Here is an 18,709-nt window from a genome sequence, read left to right as displayed (position 1 = left end):
CTGAGCAGTTACAGGTTAAACTCGCTGCACAGCTTTGAAGTTTTGAGATGTTTTCAACCAAATCAAACAAACAGCAGCAACATTTTGTTTTGGTCTCACGACACTGAAAAACTCATGTTTGAGTTTCTCCCACGGCTCTGGAAAAAACGCAACAGAAAGCAAAACACTAAAAACAAAAACAACTGTAGTATTTCTTGACCAATTTGAATCTTTTTCTCTTAGTTTTAACAGGATGTTGCTGTTTATTTTTTTATTTGATTCGTCACAAATTTGCATAATGTAAAAAACTTTCGATCTGAGCTAAATTTAGCTTTATGTTACAAATCTCTAAAGCAGTCACCCGGACATGAAGCAAAGACTTTCATCTGTCATCGCATGTTTTCTTATCTCGTATTCCTGTTTTATTTTAAACTAAAACAATTCAAACATCTTATTTTAATTCTTCACAGCGTAGATAGAAATTGCAATAACTGATTCCTTATTCTTTACTAAAAACGGAATAAAAATATTCCAACTGTCCATGTGCTTCACTGACGTTGCCAGGTTTTCACGCCACTCCTTAATATGTCATCGCATTTCAGGTGATAATTCTGCTGTCAGTTTACAGTTGCATATTTAACTCTGCAGTTTCACTTTTGAAGAAACAAAACGTTAAATGATTGACATCAGGTGTGTTTCAATGAGTCTGCATGTTAACTAGAGATCGTTCTAAAATAAAAGGATCAAATTAAAGGAACTGAGAAGTTTAACATACCACAACTCTTTTTTCACAGTTTATATTTTCTGCACCTGTTGTAAATTGTTCAATGTGAAAAAAATCAAAACTGCTAACAAACATGTTTGTTTTTGTTCTTAAAGACAGAAGAACTGGGGAACTGTTTAAGGAACTGTTCATAATGTAAGCCGCTTTGTTCCCACTCTGCTTCCATTAAACCAGCACCCAGATCAGCTTTTATTCCTTCTTAAACTTCACTAAATATAGCAAACGTTTTGAAACAAAGTGACTTAAATCTTGTTCTTGTTACTCAACAAATGGAACCAAAAGAAACTGAAAACTGGACGTCTTTCTTTTAACACTGCAAACATGCAAAATTAGCTACAGTGTATAAAGTTCAAAAAGTTTTTGGCAGAAATTTACTCTTTTTTTTCTCACTGATATATTGTTGTAAAAATCCCTTTCAGGTTTCAAATCTACAATAAATTTCGAGAAACTTTATTTGTGTGATTTTTAGTTTGTTATTTTTTGACCCGCGTCTACTTTTGAGTCTAAAATGTTCTCTTTTGATTACCCAAAAACAGGCGATACTTCATCAGAACCACCTGGATCCGGTTCTCCAGAACCATCTCCACTCTGCGTATCTGATGTCTGACATTCGCTCCACACCTGCGTTTTGGAGTAAACATCTGCTGTTTTATTGCTGACTTTTAAATCACCACCTATAGTGATATGTCAGTTTTTATTTAGATATTTCACAAAAACATAAATGAAGAAACTTTTCTTTTCCATTAAAGGATCAATTTTAGCCAAGTCATGTTGATTCACTACAGGAAACCTTTCCAGGAAATAGTCCAGCTTCATGTGTGAAACAAATTTCCCAGGTTAAAATTTATCATAGAAAATTATCCTGGCACAGACGAAGTACTTTGAACTTTAGGGGAGAAGCTTTGTGGAGATTTGATCATTTAAACATTTAAGAACAGCTAAATATTCACTGCATTGTGTAACTTTGTCTTCCAAGTCAAAGTTTCTCAACAATTATTTTTCCTCGACTTTTACCTGAACAGAGTTTAAATCACTGACGCATCATTTTGGTCACCGGTGTCCAAACGTGTTGCCACGTGACCAAAACTTTAGACTCACAAGTATCGACCTAAAAACAAACAAATATCTATATTTGCTTGAATCTACAATATTTATGGTAGATTCTGAACTTGAAAGGGATTTTTACAACAGTGTATATCAGTGTATTAGTATTACAACAGGGTTTCTGTAGATAGAAAAATAGAAACAAATCTAATTTTGTGATTAATTTCAGGAATTTTCTAAAAAAAAAAACATTGACATTTCAAAATACATTTTTTGACATTTGAAATTCTGAAAATTTCTTGTTTTTCTAGATTACTGAGATTTTGTCACAGAAATTTACTTTTTTCCCCCCTACAATGGCCCTAATATGCCATAGCTGATTTAGCATGTTTCTGCCAAAATCTCAGAAATTTTGTAGAAAATTTTCAAAAGAACATTTTTGACATTTGAAATTTAGTAATTTCCTTGTTTTTTCTAGACAATTTCTGAGTTTTTTTGACAGAAATGTACTTTTTTTTTTTTTTTTTTTTTACAATGGCCTTAATATGCCAGATGTAGCATGTTTGCTGTATTAAAAGAAAGATGTTTAGTTTTCAGTTTCTTTTGGTTCCATTTAATACATTTATCCTCAGTAATAAGAGGATTTGGCTCACATTGTTTCAAAACATTTGCTATATTTAGTGAACTTTAATTAAGAGTAAAAGCTGATCTGGATGCAGCAAGTTGGCTTTTCAGTAAAAGTTTCTTTGTTTTACCTTTTGTTAAAAAAAAAAAAACACAAATACTTTGTCTTGTATTATGTTGGCTACAATTTTTACCCTCATTATAAATTAAACATCTCAGGCAAGGTTTGTACCATTTTTTAATTCCAATTGGGGGCCGCACAGAATCAGTCCAAGGGCCAGAAATGGCCCCCGGGCCACACTTTGGACACCCCCGCTTTAAGCGATTACAATGAATATTGGGCAAAAACTTATTTAGTCATCTGGTCACATGATTAGCCTGTTGAGTGTAGCTTAAACTTTATTTTTAGCACCGTTATATTAACTCTAGTCAATCTACTTCCAAATTGCAAAAAACCTTTTTTCTCCTTTATGTAGATATAACTCACATTATGCTGCATAATATGTTTGCACATCTTATCTTAACATGTGATTAATTTTCAGCTGCAAACTCTAAGATACTTTGTGATAATTCATTTAGTTTATAATAGCAGAGATCACAGATAAAGAGGAAGAAAAGACCAAGTAATAAACAGATTCATATTAACGTTTAACCTGAAAGCTGTGAGGTAACAATGATGACCATATTGTGCTAAAATATGAGGAAGCAGCTGTGCTTTACTCTTTCAATGCAGCTTACTGGAAAACAAAGAAAACTGGACTTGTGCCAGCTGTCAGTATTTAAAGCTTTGTTGCAGTGCAGATCTGTCACTCGAGATGTTTTTACACCAGAGAGGCGCTTAGACAGGTAAAAGCTTCAAATTGATGTTTTTATTTAGTCTGTGAGTGAAAAATAACAACATAGTTTTGACTGGAAATTTTGATGCATTTCTTGGTCGACATGCATTCAGATGCTGTAATAATCTTTTATTTTTGTATTTTTAAAACAGATTTGATGAATTTTTGAAAAATGGCAGGTCGACTCCTCCTGCCTTTACTGCTGCTGTCAGCTACAGGTAAGTAACTACACTGTAAAACTGAAATCCGTTTAATTTACTCAGAGATGTGAAAGATGAGAACTCTAAGCATCAGTGTTACAGTATTTAGTTATTATTACTAGTCTACACATTTACTATATTACTAAACCCAATTGATGATCTCATGAACATCACTATAACAAATAAAGCAGTTTAAATATTATCATGTAATCGCAACATGATTTTTGCTGCAGAGAAAAAAGAGCTAATTTTGAACTTTCTTTATAAAAGGGTTTATCTTTAAAAGTGACATTTATAATGGTGTAAAATATACAACTGAAGTATTATATCCTGAACAGCTATAAATATATTATATTCTCTTTTTTAAAAAACAACAAAACAAATAAAAACATACTAAATACATGAGAAAAACAAAACGAAAGCTTGTATTACTAAGAGCCCAAAGTAATAAATTATAGAACAATTATATCCTAATTTTATATTATACGTTGTTAATTGATAATTAGGTACACGTGTAATTACATTCCAATCCTGAAACACAAACCAAGAATGTTTTTATTTATTGACATTTTTAATTTTATGTTAAATGATATTTGTTTTATAGTGTAGTGACAATACAAACAACTACATGTAACCTGAAAGTTTCTGTCTCTCTGTATATAAATATATATAATCTCTGACTTTATCTCTAGATATTATTACATGATTACGTTTCCAAACAGAGCAGGGAAACGTAATCCCTGCTCTGGAATTATACACATTTATACACATTTGTCGTTTTTTTGTTATCAACTCTGCAGAAGCAATGCAGTGGAGCAGAAACTCTGTTGTTATTTATTTTTAAGAAGATAATCCTAACCTAGAATTAGGTTAATTTTATGAGTTTAGACAGAAGTTTTCCAGGGTGTTATTTTAAATTGACTCATTGTGGATTTTTATACGTCCATCTGGGTCTGTGCTGCTTCTAGAAACCGTCCAGGTGCTTAAAAAACAAAAACAAATCAGTTTTCTAGCAGTTAGTTAAAGGGGTTTTATGTGTCTGGAAAACAAGCCGGAATAATTTGAAATTTACAGAATTCTTAGCCGGAGTTATAGGTTAAAAAATTAGACTGTCTTGTCCATCCATCTAATCTTTTAATTGTTCCAGAATACTGCAGGAATGTTTTCACAAAAAGCAAAATATTGTCTAAACATAACAATATTTTACTCTAATATTCGAATTTCCAAAACACAAAGTAACAAAATAACCTCCGACATCGTCTTTGCATCTGTTTTTATCAAACTGTGTCCCGGGACCATCAGTGGTCCATGCGCGCCCCCTGGTGGTCCGCGCGGTACTGCATGTAAACAACGGTTTATTTGCTGTGAGTTGAGCTCAAATTGTGACGCTACAGTCAGCAAACCAAAGAATTGTGGTTAAAAATAATGATGGATAAGTGGCTTAACACCCGGTCACTAAAAGGAAAACTCTCCGGAGGAGTTGCAGGATTTTTGTCAACATTATTACGATATATAACATTCTCTCTTCATCATGCAAGAGAGAATGTTCAAGTATCTGCTTTTTCCGACATTTTAACCGGTTTTGTCATGTTGATCAGAGCATAAGTTCATTATGTAAAGTCTTTACATACAGAATGCTTGAATAACTTGTCATAATATCTCGAGTATATTTTTATACATTTCTGTTAGATGTTTGATCAAAATTTGTGCTCAACTGGTGAATTTTGCCCAGATAAATGCTAAGTTTCTCCAGGGCAGGTATATTTGTGAACCACTGGCTCAACCAGTTTTCTCTGAGAAATAAATTGATTTTTGCAGATAATTCATGGTGTTTTGCTCTGTGCATGAATTGCTTTGAGAAATGCATTTGCCGTTTTGCAAATGTCAAGGATGATTGGAGAAATGCACCAAAACGACTTAGCATAAATGTCTAAGTCGTTTCATTATTTTATTGGAATAATGAAGTTATTCCAATAAAAGTAATGATTTAAAACTTAATAGATCGATGATATTAATTGATATTATTAATATTAATTTAATATTAATGATATCTATGTGTTATTATTATTATTACATATATAATGGTAGATAATAAGAACTTCATATTTTATTTGAAAAATGTTAGTTGTTCCAATGAAAGTAGTGGTTTAAGCCTCGCTACACAAAATAAGTCATTTTTAATTGGTAGTAACATTAAAGTCAATTTCATGTTTAATGATATCTGTGTGTTTTTAAAGGTGGAGTATCAACTCAAAGTCAAGGTGAGCTGAAAGTTTAGGACTAAGCTCTTTTTCAAGAAATTATTATATTAAAATTTTGTCCACTTTCACGTGGGCTTTTCTTTCATTAACTGAGTGGAACCAATAAATTTTGTCCTTGTGTGTATATTTAAATATATGTCAATGTGTGTGTATATACCTCTGTGTGTAATATATGTGTTTATATATGCACGATTTTGTTTGTTTGTATTAATAAGTTAATTATTTATTGGACAAGTGTACCTGCACATTACATTGGAAAACTGTTTATCATTCCAATGAAAATAATGTCCTAAACCTTAAACATTTCTAATTTATTGACATTAATTTTCTTAAATTAATGTCCAAATATCTTTGTTTCAGAATCTGGGTAAGTTGAAAGTTTAGATCGATGAATCATCTGGCATCTGGCATCTGTCTGTCAGCCTGTCTGTCTGTATAGAAAATATATATTTCTCAACAGACAAATATATAGTTTGATGTTATCCACAAAAAGAGTCTAATTTAATCAGGAAAAATCTCTTTCTAGGACCCCTCTACCCAATTGCTGGAACAACAAGCTCTCATTCAGATGATGGAAGCTCACCTGCAATTTCACTCCTACGGACCTTTAACTATTTCGGACGGTCGTACTCTCAGATTTACGTATGTTATTTGACGTCTTGTACTTCCAATCACATTGATTTTTACTGTTGTCATGAAGACAAAAAGAAAACATTAATAAAAAGTGTGTTAATAGTCATACCTAATTTAGAGCTCTTTTTCTCAGGTGAACCACAACGGACATCTGACCTTTGATTATCCATGGTCAAGTTTTTCTCCTCAGCAATTTCCAATGTATGGAACCATAGACATCATTGCTCCGTTCTGGACTGATTTAGACAACAGAGGCAATGGTGATATCTACTATGTTCAGTACACCAACGGCTCTCTTCTCCAACGAGTTACACAGGACATCAACACGTACTTCCCAGCTCTTAACTTTCAGGCCAACTGGATCTTTATAGCAACATGGTATGAAGTTGCCTATTTTCCAACAACTGGAACAGTAAGTGATCTGTTTTTAACTGCTGAAACATATTTAAGCAGTGTGGAGATAAAATGAACTTTGTTTAATCTTTAAATTCATTCTCAATAAATACATTTTTATTTTTATTTTTCCCAGCGAACAACCATTCAGGCAGTCTTGACTACCAATGGCCAGTATTCATTTGTGCTGATGAATTATGGGTCAATAGCCTCCACATCAAGATCTATACAGGTTAGATATTCAAATAAATGCTTGCTATAAATATATATTTTATTTGCCTTGTCTTGGTCCCAGCAAGTGTATATTTCTCTGAAAAATAAACAAATTTTATTCATCTATGCACATTTAATTTCTAGGCTGGATATGATACAGTCAGTTCCTCTCACCACTTCACCATCCCTGGATCATTCTCTAGTAACGCAACTGGACCTAACTCAGCTTTTAGTCTCGGCAGTAATGTCAACGTACCCGGTCGCTGGGCCTTCCGAGTCGATCATGGATCATTAGTATGTCATTTTAATGGTAAGAGAACAGATTCACTGAGGGTACTTCTTTGTAAAAATGAGCCCATGTATCATGGAAATAAGGGAAAACTTCAATCTGTCTCCTGGTCGAACAATACGGCTCTTAAAATAAGTGTGTTGTTGCAATGGATCTGTCGTATTTTCAAAATAAAAGCTGCCAGCGCTCATATGAGTTCCTACCGCTTATCACTTGACAATCGAGTGTAAAAACATCACACTGCTACACTGTGGTGCTACGTTTCATACCAGATCACTTACAGAACCGATGTTAACTCTATAAAATGAACGCTCTCTATACCACCCATGGAGGGATTTCTTTATTTAAATGGGTTCATTTCTGACGGATACACAGTGAGGGTGTTATGACATGTTTATAAGAGCGATTTTCTGAAGAATGCAGCATCCAGACGAACATTAAAACACTCTAATGTAAGTGGATGCTTTGACATGAACACAGCACTGGAAGAAAACATATGTAAAGAAATCCTCAACAAAACATAAAATATTTGAAAATCAGACACCAGATAAGTGAATCACAGCGACGTCATCAGCCGGTGTAACGCTGAACTGATGCGGTGAAGTTAGAATAGCAGGAGCGAAGCTGCGCCAAAAGCTAACAAACACTGAAGAGAAGAAGAGCTGCCATCGATACAGTTGTAGCCTGGCATCATTTAATGTTACACAATACAGTTTTAGCAAGTTGCTCAAAGTCTAAACTGGTATTGTTGTGCATTTAAGAAGTAAGGTTTACCTTCGAGCAAAAGCCCCCCCAAAGGAATCCCAGTGCCCTCCTTTTGTAAAAATTTCCACCAGCGCCCCCTGCTGTCCTCTGAACGCCCCTCGGGGGGCGGTACCGCCCCCGTTGAGAAACACTGTGTAACCTCTTCATTTTTATAATAATTAGAATTGCAATGTTTGAAACATTGAAAACTAACTTATTAAGCAGCCTTTAAATGACCTCTGCTCTTTTCTTTTTGCTCAAAGGTCAGCCTGTTCAACTTGGTGACTCTTTCTGGAGTGACAGCACCTGTGCACAGAAGTGCACCTGCACCAGAGCAGGGCTGCAATGCTCCAACAATCGGTGCTCCTTTTCCAAAATCTGTCGGCCAGCTGCCTTTCAGTACTCTTGCCAGACAGTGCAAAGACGAACCTGCAGCATCAGTGGAGATCCACATTACTACACCTTTGACAACTCAGTGTTTCACTTTCAAGGCACATGCACTTACGTTCTGTCAGAGCAGTGTCAGAACGGACTGCCCTACTATAGAGTGGAGGGGAAAAATGAGCATCGCGGCAGCACTCATGTTTCATGGACAAGATTGGTCAAAGTCTTTGTTCATGATCAAACTGTAGAGCTGGTTAAAGGGCATTATGGAGAGGCTAAGGTAACAAGAGTCTCTTAGTTACTTATATGCCATGTATTTTTCCTTTGTTCATATTTGTAACTATTTTTGTTGCCATCCTTACAGGTTAATGGAAGTTTTGCAACAGTTCCATTTTCCCTCAGAAATGGCTCTATCCAGGTTTATCAGTCAGGTTTCTCTGTGATCGTCAGCACTGACTTTGGCCTGATGGTGTCTTATGACATGTATTCATATGTCCAGATCAGTGTGCCCTACACTTACCAAAATAGCACATGTGGACTCTGTGGAAACTTCAACAATCACCCTGGAGATGACTTTCGAACCCGTCAAGGTGAAGTGGTGAACTCTGATGTAGTTTTTGCCAACAGCTGGAAAGCATCTGGTGATGATGAGCCCGGCTGTGAAGTTCATTGTGCAGGTCTGGCCTGTGCCGGCTGCACAGCAGCTCAGACAACACTGTACAGAAACTCTGCCCACTGTGGTATTCTGGAGAACAGCACAGGACCGTTTGCTGCATGCCATCAACAACTCCCTCCAAGATCTTTTGTAGATAGTTGTGTGTATGATCTCTGTGTCAGTGGAGGGTATCAGCCCATTCTCTGCCAAGCCCTAAATGTCTACTCAAGTCAGTGTCAACAAAATGGGATCCAGCCACAAAGCTGGCGAAGTTCTGGCTTCTGTGGTATGTCTGTCAGACTCAATTTTAAAAGTAAGTGGTGTTAAATATTCAAAGTTTGAGAATAAATGTTTCTTGTGTTTAGAAATCCCCTGCCCAGCCAATAGCCACTATGAAGCCCAGGGTACAGGATGTCCACCTACATGTGTCAACCCCAATTCCACTGACAACTGCCCCCTGCCTAATCAGGAGAGCTGTGTCTGCAATTATGGCTACCTCCTGAGTGGAGGGGTCTGTGTCCCTCATGCTGACTGTGGCTGCAGCTTTGAGGGTCACTACTACCACTCAGGAGAAACTGTCATACTGGATGCAGACTGTGGGAGGCGCTGTACATGTAGCTATGGCTCCATGACTTGCAGCTCTCACAGCTGTGGTCAACATGAATCCTGCAGGGTGGAGAATGGAGTAAGAGGATGTACACCAAACAGCTTTGCAACATGTTGGATCAGAGGCCCAGGATCATATCATACATTTGATGGAGTGATGTACCAGTACCCAGGAGCATGTCGCCTGACCCTTGCCAAAGTTATGGGATCCTCTAATCATTCGCACTTCATGGTTACTGTGGAAAAGGTTCCACAGGGGCTGCAGGGTTTCTCCAATGTGCTAAAGTTTGAGGCAGAGGGAACACAAGTTACTATTGAGATGGCAAGTAGTAGCACTGTTAAGGTGAGTGATAGAAATCATTTTCTGCCAATAAAACAAATAGATAACATACAATGAAGTGTAATAACAGATTTGTTTGAAGACTATTACAACAAACTATTGTTTGATAAAATTTCAAACACTAAACAAATGTCATAAAAAGCATAACTTTTAGAGTTAGTCTGCAATACATTACAACCAGGACACGGGGATATTACAATTATCATAATTTTCACAACTTTTATGCATAATTAAGGTAAATTGTATTTTACTTCAGCCATATTCAAAATTTTGCTTCATAGTTTAAGTTTCAGATTTTGCTAATAATTTTTAGAGAAAGCATTTGATCCTAAATGGAATATTCACAGACAATGATGATAGTCAGCCTGTGCAAGAGTGTCTGAAAAGAAAAACTAATAAAGAAGAGTGAATAAGATCCTTGATTTAACTATGTTATCAAAACCTCTTGATCAAACTTAGTGTACATATTGCATATAGTGAGGTGACCCTTAGTGGACTCATCTTGAGCCTCTGTTTAATAAAAAAACAAAACAAATGTATGTTAAAAGTAAGAAAGAAAGTTAGCAAGATTTTATAGCTCTGCTATCCTACAAACATTGAATTCATTGAAAACATTTTTTATGAGTAAAAACTATTTATGCAAGCATTCTCTAGTGAGAAACAATGCAAAATTTGATTTCTCCATGCATTTGTAATGTTTGAACATCTACTGCAAAAAACGTCTAAAGTTTTTTTAAAATGTATTATAGGTTGATGGACAGCTGATCAGACTGCCATTCAGCTCTGGGTCCAACAGAATCCGCATTTTCCAAAGCAGCACTCACAGCGTCTTCCTTCGCACAGACTTTGGTGTAACTCTGCAGACTGTCTGGCCTCACTTTGTCCGTGTCACTGCACCAGGTGTCTACAGTGGTTCATTAGGTGGACTTTGTGGAAACTACAATGCTGACCAGCATGATGATTTCCGTACACCCAATGGCTCTCTGGTCAGTGACTCCCAGGTGTTTGGGGACAGTTGGCGAGATGGCTCCCTGGCAGATCACTGCGTGGAAAGCAGACCTCGTAACTCTGCCACTAATTTCAATTCCACTGAGTACTGTGGAGTTCTTACTTCACACACTGGACCATTTAGATCATGTTGGGCTGCAGTGAACCCATGGCAACAGGTAGATGCATGTGTAGGAATCCTTCAAGGCTCCAGAGATCCAACATCAACATTATGTGAGGTCCTACGAGATTATGCACTGATGTGCCAACATAACGGTGTATCCCTGGGACAGTGGAGGAATGCAACAGGCTGTGGTAAGTTCTAGAACCACATTTGATAAAGATGCCTTTGAAATGAACATATGCATTACTTTTTACTTCTTTCACCTTTGTGCCTCTCAACAGAACTAACCTGTCCATCAAACAGCCATTATGAACTCTGTGGAAGTTCATGTCCATCTTCCTGCCCCAGCCTCTCCTTCCCCTTCACCTGTGACACTCAGTGCCAGGAGGGGTGCCAGTGTAATGATGGGTTTGTCCTCAGTGGTAACCAGTGTGTGCCTCCAACATCCTGTGGATGCTTTCATGATGGACGCTACCGGCAAGCTGGTGAACAATTCTGGGACGGGGAAGAATGTCAGAGCTTTTGCACCTGTAATGGTGTCACTGGTATAGTCCAGTGTTCCCCAAATGCATGTGGACCTCAGGAGTCCTGCCATATTGTGGGGGGTGAGTTTGGCTGCCATCCCAATCCTCATGGTACCTGCTCTGCCTCTGGAGACCCTCACTACCTGACCTTTGATGGCAAGGCCTACGACTTCCAGGGAACCTGCCGCTATGTTCTGGCAACAGTTTGCAATGACACTGTGGACCTTCACCAGTTTTCTGTGAAAGCAAAGAATGAACCGTGGTTTGGACTGCCAGTTTCTATCACGGCTGAAGTTGCTGTTGATGTCTTTGGCTATAAAGTGCGTATGTCGAGAGGCAACTGGGGGACCGTGGAGGTAAGTGAAGCTTTCTCTGATAGAAGATTGCTGAAGATATTTAAAATCATCTGCAGTAGTTTGGAAATTTTACTCAGTACTTTTTAGAAGCCAAAATAACTGGGTGCATCACAAACAAACACCATTAAGTTCTTAAATATATACATCAGTAATAATCCAAACATATCAGTTATGTGTCTCCCATGAAATACTTTTCTTCTTTTTCACAGGTGAATGGAATCACAAGACACCTGCCAATTGTCTTCAATGGAAGCCTGTCAATTTTTGGAAGTGGATCTCAAACATTTGTCAACACAGAGTTTGGACTGAGTGTCATGTATGATGGAAGTAGCACAGTGTCCATTTCTGTCCCGCCAAGCTACAGGTAGCCTACTCTTCAACAAAGCTTTAATTTAAATTTCATTGTCTTCAATCCTATAGTTATCGTATTAATGCCTTTTTAGGATGGTTAAAAATAGTATTCCATCATTGTCTGTTTTATTGTTATTTAAGTGTTCAACATTTTCATTCAGTCTATCTTATCTTGAACAGAGGAAACATGTGTGGACTTTGTGGAAACTTCAATGGAAATCCAAATGATGACTTCCACACTCCAAGTGGAGCATCGTCCAACTCAGCAGATGTTTTTGGGGCAGCTTGGAAGGTTCCTGGGAACTACACCTGTAGTGACGGCTGTGGCTCTTCATGCGCACAATGCAACGATGATCGATCTGCCAGAGCCCAGTGTGAGGTGATTCAGGCAGCTGACGGCCCCTTCAGCTTCTGCCATGAGGAGGTGGATCCAGCACCGTATTTTAGAGACTGCGTCTTTGATGTCTGCGTGTCAGAAAATCGAGGCAGTGATCTTCTGTGCAGGGCTCTAGAGACATATGTCAGTGCCTGTCAGTCTGCTAATGTCCGAGTCTATCCTTGGAGGCAAAACACCACTTGCAGTGAGTATGGAAGGCAGTGTGCTATTAAAGTATTCAATCAAACAAGCATCTTCCTCAAATTTCTCTCAAAATATGTTTGAACTTGTTTTAACCCACTTGTCACCCTTTTTTCCTCAGGAATGGACTGCCCAGCCAACAGCCATTATGAGCTCTGTGGAACAGACTGTGGCCACACCTGTGCCAGCAGCATCGATGCTGCCTGTGACCATGTTTGCTCTGAGGGATGTTTCTGTGATGAAGGTTTTTCCAGGAGTGGAACAAGCTGTGTCCCTGTGGAAAGTTGTGGCTGCCAGCATGATGGATTCTACTTCAATGTAGGTCATTTTAGTTAACTTTATTCTTGATAAATTAGCTGAGAGTCAAGACACTTGCTGAATGGCTTTGAAGAATTAAACATCATTGAGGTGTTGCATTTCAAGAAAACAACTCACACATGATGCCACCTTGTATGACATCACAGCAAAACCAAAAGACAACATTTCAAAAAGAGAGTTTAGTAGACCTTCACAAATCTCCTTGGATAAAATTTCTTGATATCTTAAAGTATCATTTTCACCTATTCTCAAAATTATAGGCAAGGACGGTTCTGTCTCACAAAGACAAAAGAAAATGCTGGCTGAAGATGGGCTTAAAGACACACAGATAAGAAGCAGCCAATAGTCCAAATAGTCCAGGCCTTAAGGACAGAATATAGTTTTCAAATGCAACCCAACAAAGGAAAGCAAATGAGAAATGACAGGTGCCTTTCACCAAATAAAATGATCTTGTGTGGAATTAACATATATTTTCAGACATCAGCCAGAAGGTTTTAAGGTTGTGGGTTCAATTCTAGCTTCCACCTTTTACACATCAATGTGCTCCTGGATCGTTAGTTGTTTACTGATCTTCGAATTGGTGCATGAATGTATGCACATTAGTTAGTGTGATTGGATGAATGTAGCTATAGTGCAAAGCTCTCTGAGTGCTCCCTATGACTAGAGAAACACTACAATTCAGTCATTTTCTATTTACCTTTTGAAGTTTTCATAGATTTGCAGAAATTAGCATTAGAACATTTCCTTTAAGTACTCTGTAGCTATACTGGGTGGTATGTGCTTTCCAGTCAAAACTCAAGTATGAGAATAGGCTATATATATATCGTCTCAATCTTTTGTGGGCCACCCAGTTTGGAAATTCTTCCATTAATTAACAAAAGCCTTAACTGACAGGAAGGAGTGGAAACTTGGCAAGGGTAAATTGGTAATCAGGTTCTACATGATGTAGTTTTACAACTTTCAGACAAAGAAGCATTGCTGTAGTACTTTCCTAATTACCTCAAGGTTCATATATTCTTAATGTTGTCACACAACATAATATTTTCACTTGTTTCTCATCTTGCAGGCTGGTGAGTCCTTCTGGACAGACGGTTGCTCCCAACGGTGTGAATGTCAAGCGCCCAATGTCCTGATCTGCAGTCCCTCATCATGCACTCCTGCACAAGAGTGCACCATCAGAGATGGCCATCTGGGCTGTTATGATGCCATGTCTACCTGTACTGTATGGGGTGATCCACATTACATCACCTTCGATGGAGCCCTGGCTCATTTTCAGGGATCATGCTCTTACATCATCACTGAGAGTTTGAGCCATAGTAACAATGAAACTCAGTACAAAGTCGTGGCCACCAACAAACACAGAGGAAACAACCTTGTGTCTTTTGTGTCATCAGTGGATATATACCTCTCAAATCCTCATCAGAGAGTTAATGTCAGGCTCGGACCTAACAAGAGAGTGAAGGTAAACTTTATTTTAGGTTCAAAATGAAAAACCTTTTGTTTTAAAACCTTTGGTCTTACTCTCTGAACTCTCATCATAACAGGTAAATGGAGATGAGGTTTCTCTTCCCACCACTGCAGGAACTTTTGGTCAGGTGATGAGGCAGGGAAGTTACATAGTGTTTGATGCTGTTGATGTTGTAGTCCAGTTTGATGGCTCCAGTACTTTACTGGTCAGGATGGCCCGAAACTATCGGAACAGAGTCAGTGGGATGTGTGGGAACTTCAATGGTGATCCCACTGATGACAAAGTTTTGCCCAATGGTACTTTAGCCCAGAACGACAACCAGTTTGGCCACAGCTGGAGATCAGAGACAAGCCAAGCAGGGTGAGCTCATGCTGCACTTTTACCTGATAAAATTTAAACAATTGCAAATGTTTGTGCACATGTCTGCTGTTTTTAAAATCTTTAAAATGTCTAATGACTTGTCTAGATGCGGATCCACTGATGAGAGAAGTGGTGATGGACTAAGTGACTGCCGCTTCATAGAAGAATACACAGAACTGTGCAGAGTCATCACCAACACCAGCGGCCCATTCAGTTCTTGTCACCTGCATTCTGACCCACAACCATTCTTCACTTCCTGTGTTTACGATCTCTGCCTCTATACGCCAGCCAATGGCATGCTGTGTTCTGCCATCTCTGCTTATGAGAAAACCTGCACCAATTTGGGTCTAAGCATTTCCGACTGGCGTTCTCCTTTGCGTTGTGGTATGTTTGTTTTGCTCAATAAATTATCACAACAATGAGTTATTGATTGATTTTATGCAATGTTTGTTTTTTAACTTTCTTGGCCTTTTCTGATATATTTGACTCAGCTGAGACGGACCCTTGTGAACAGCTGGACTGTGCAGAGTATGAGTGGTGTGGTAAGAAAAATGGAGTGTATGGCTGCTTCTGTGACGAGCACCATCATCGACCCAACAATGAGAGCTACGGTAAGTGCAACACCTTTTAAACCTTCTGTTTTTCAAATGAAGAACTGTAATTATAGTCACGTTCCAAACATGATTTGTTCGCCAGTGCTTTACTGTCAGTGTTCAACTTTGAACACAGACAAACTTGAACACTGCTTTTCTGCATCAGTTTGTGTAGTTGGTCATTAAATTTGAATATGTTTCTCTCTCTGGTGAGCAGACTCAAACATTGAATGTTCCAGCAGTTCTGGCACCATGTCAGTATCTCGCTGCCAGCTGTTTGAAGCGGGCTTCCACTCCAGTGCTCTCCATCTCCAAGACAACTTCTGCAACGGGACTCTTCAGGACGGACGACTCGTCTTCCATTTTGACAATGACAACCATCTGTGTGGGACAGCACTTAGGGTAAAGTTCATGAACTGGAACATCTTCTTTAAAGCTTCCAATATGTTACTTAACTTGATTGATAGCATTCTGTCATTTCACTGTTTAGAGCAATGGAACTCACTTCATGTATGAGAACACTATTCAGGGGAATGTGGATCCTCATGGAGGTTTGATCAGCCGTCAGAGGAATCTTCATCTGCGTTTCTGCTGTGTTTATCCTCTGGCTCAAGCTCTGTCAATGGCTGTGGGCATCAATCCTGTGGAGAGGTGATCATACCAGTTTCTCCCTGTGGTTTCTTTGACCATTATGTCTATAACCAGTTATTGGCTGTTTTTTCTTTACAATGGAGTCCTGTAGGCAAATTGGGTGACTTTGTGAGATTATCAGTTTCATTCAAGTGGTTGGTACCACTTAAATAAATATAAATAAATGTTTATTTTGCAGCATTTTGAGGAAGAAGCTTCCTGTTGGCATTGGGTCGTATAGTGTGAGGATGATCCCCTATGAGGATGAAGATTTCCTCTCCCCCTTCAGCACTAATGGAAACATAGAACTGGAAGTTGATCAGATATTTTACGTGGAGGTGCGAACAGAAGGGGTGGATCAGCGCCAATTTGCCACCGTTCTGGACTCTTGCTGGGCCACGCCAGTCAACCAAGCAAACTACCCTGTCCGCTGGGATCTCATTGCTTCGCAGTAAATGAGACCATCTTGTCATTCTTCATAATTTAATTCAGTGTCTTCTTGTTGACAGTCTAACTAATGCGTCTGCTTCACAGGTGTCCTAATCCAGAAGATGGAACCGTAGAGGTGATTCAGAACGGTGTCTCCACTGTGTCTCGTTTCTCCTTCAGGATGTTCACCTTCACCAACCACACAGAGATTTACTTGCACTGCAGTGTCCACTTGTGTCTTTTGAGCAGCAACAACTGCAGAGCTGTGAGTTTTATTGTGTGCTTTTTGTGGCTATATTGTACATACTTAAGTTGCACACCTTTAATGTTGCTGTTTTCCTTTTTTTCCCAGCATTGCTACCCAGGTCACCACACTCTATTCAAGAGGGACATATCTTACCATGACTCTGCAGCTCTGTCGATTGGACCACTGGTGCTTGTGGCACAACCAAACACTGGTAAAGTTCTATCACATCTTTATTATTTTGTAATTACAAAGATTATATTCCAATTGAATGACAACATTTATGCATCTCTTTTTGTCATAGGTGGACTAATCCAAAGAAATGGTGTTAATCCAAAGATGTTGAAGTCAGATGGTACAGGCCACCTGGCATCAATTGTTACCCTGATTGTCAGTTTGCTGATGACCAGAATTATGGTCAATTGAGATCAAAGAATAGTCAGATTTTAAAATCCAATAAATGTTACTTATTATTCATGTTAGTATGGGGTGTTTTCTGGGTTTTGGTTTGTACTCATAATTAGGTGAGAAACAGAAGTAATTTTGCTTTTCTAACATCTAGCACTGTTGTGTTTAGACCATTTGTGGGAATAATATAATGTTCAGTTGTTTTGTGGTATTTTTTAAGATCATTTTTGGTAATATCAAAGGATATGAAATATTAACTCTGTTGGACATAAGGTTACATATAAGTATGTGAAGTTAATGTTTGAAGGAATGATCTTGAAGTGTCAAACTGAATGAAATGAAGTATGATTTTGTCATTGTCTAATTTTTGTTGTATGTGGTGGAAGATATATGTTCTAGTTTTCATATTTTCTAATGTTTTTTCCTGATGATAAGAGCCTTAAGTTGTCTGTTTTGTGTATGACATGTTCTGTATTAGATGTTCCCCAGTTTAGGATCTTAACATTTTGTTTTTATGGTATGGCTTTCAACCTCAGCAGTTGTAAAATTTGGTTAGTAAATAATTACCAATAATATCCTTGGAGCTTTTAAAAGATCGGTAATCAGCCAGTTGTGTATGTGTTTTGAAAAAAATAAAATCTTTAGTAACAAAACAAAATACAAAAGTCTACAAAATTATTTTAAAATGTAAACCAAAAAAAATCTATTTTTGTCATTTTTATAGTGTTTTTCATGTCAAACTATGTGCAACAAACATGTGAACAAAAGAATAAAACTTTATAAAAATTATCACATTACATTTGCATAACATCCCAAATTGTACACAGTAACATAGCTGCACAAAATACCAACAATTCAGTCGTTGTAGATTGAGATAGAGATCAAAATGGAGCAATTAGCATGCGCTCCATTTTGATTTGAAAACAGTACTGCAGTTAGCTGATAGCTTAACAGAATGCATAGATATAAAATTGCGCCATATTCAATAAAATACAACACTAAGTAAGAGCGAAGCATGACTAAAACAGACAGACCAAGAAGCATAAAACACAACATATTATAGATAGCTTTTAGTTCTGAAGTACTCTGACATGACTCAAATATTATATTTTACCTGGTTTCGAGCAGTCCTGTGCAGAGCAGACCCACAGTTCCCAGGACTGCTATACGGTATCAGCGACAGCAGATGGCGCCGTTTCACTCCCAATTTAAACAAGAGCATCGAGAGTTTGAAAGAGATTCTTTACATCTAGCAAAACACAGCCAGTGTTGCAGCCGACAGAAATTAGACTTACAATTTCTCATTTCTGTGTTGAAATATCGACAACAGATTTTAACATCAACCTCTGTTTCAC

At 37.9% G+C, this 18,709-nt stretch overlaps 1 protein-coding gene across 1 annotated transcript; it reads left to right on the top strand.

Moving 5' to 3' along the window:
* The first annotated feature begins 3,410 nt into the window (after positions 1-3,410).
* Positions 3,411-18,013, top strand: LOC103481802 (alpha-tectorin-like). The gene is made up of 24 exons (XM_008437563.2): positions 3,411-3,485; positions 5,705-5,728; positions 6,255-6,370; positions 6,495-6,773; positions 6,891-6,986; positions 7,112-7,277; positions 8,264-8,664; positions 8,749-9,325; positions 9,405-9,988; positions 10,735-11,287; positions 11,378-11,976; positions 12,186-12,340; positions 12,508-12,908; positions 13,026-13,222; positions 14,289-14,684; positions 14,767-15,050; positions 15,157-15,434; positions 15,542-15,661; positions 15,861-16,045; positions 16,134-16,294; positions 16,473-16,724; positions 16,808-16,967; positions 17,055-17,160; positions 17,251-18,013. The coding sequence occupies exons 1-24, from the start codon at positions 3,440-3,442 to the stop codon at positions 17,370-17,372; spliced, it is 6,258 nt and encodes a 2,085-aa protein (XP_008435785.2). The 5' UTR covers positions 3,411-3,439; the 3' UTR covers positions 17,373-18,013.
* The last annotated feature ends 696 nt before the right edge of the window (positions 18,014-18,709 follow it).

This window comes from Poecilia reticulata, chromosome 19, assembly GCF_904066995.2.
Source record: "Poecilia reticulata chromosome 19, P_reticulata-male-v2, whole genome shotgun sequence".
Taxonomy (NCBI): domain Eukaryota; kingdom Metazoa; phylum Chordata; class Actinopteri; order Cyprinodontiformes; family Poeciliidae; genus Poecilia; species Poecilia reticulata.
Note: the sequence above shows the minus strand (reverse complement) of the source record. Positions and strands in the feature narration are given on the sequence as shown.

Excerpts from the sequence above, each read along its gene's own strand:
- LOC103481802 (XM_008437563.2), top strand. The coding sequence starts at position 3,440 with ATGGCAGGTCGACTCCTCCTGCCTTTACTGCTGCTGTCAGCTACAG. Across the intron at positions 6,371-6,494 it reads GGTCGTACTCTCAGATTTAC|GTGAACCACAACGGACATCT; the intron begins GTATGTTATTTG and ends TCTTTTTCTCAG. Across the intron at positions 15,662-15,860 it reads ACCCAACAATGAGAGCTACG|ACTCAAACATTGAATGTTCC; the intron begins GTAAGTGCAACA and ends TCTGGTGAGCAG.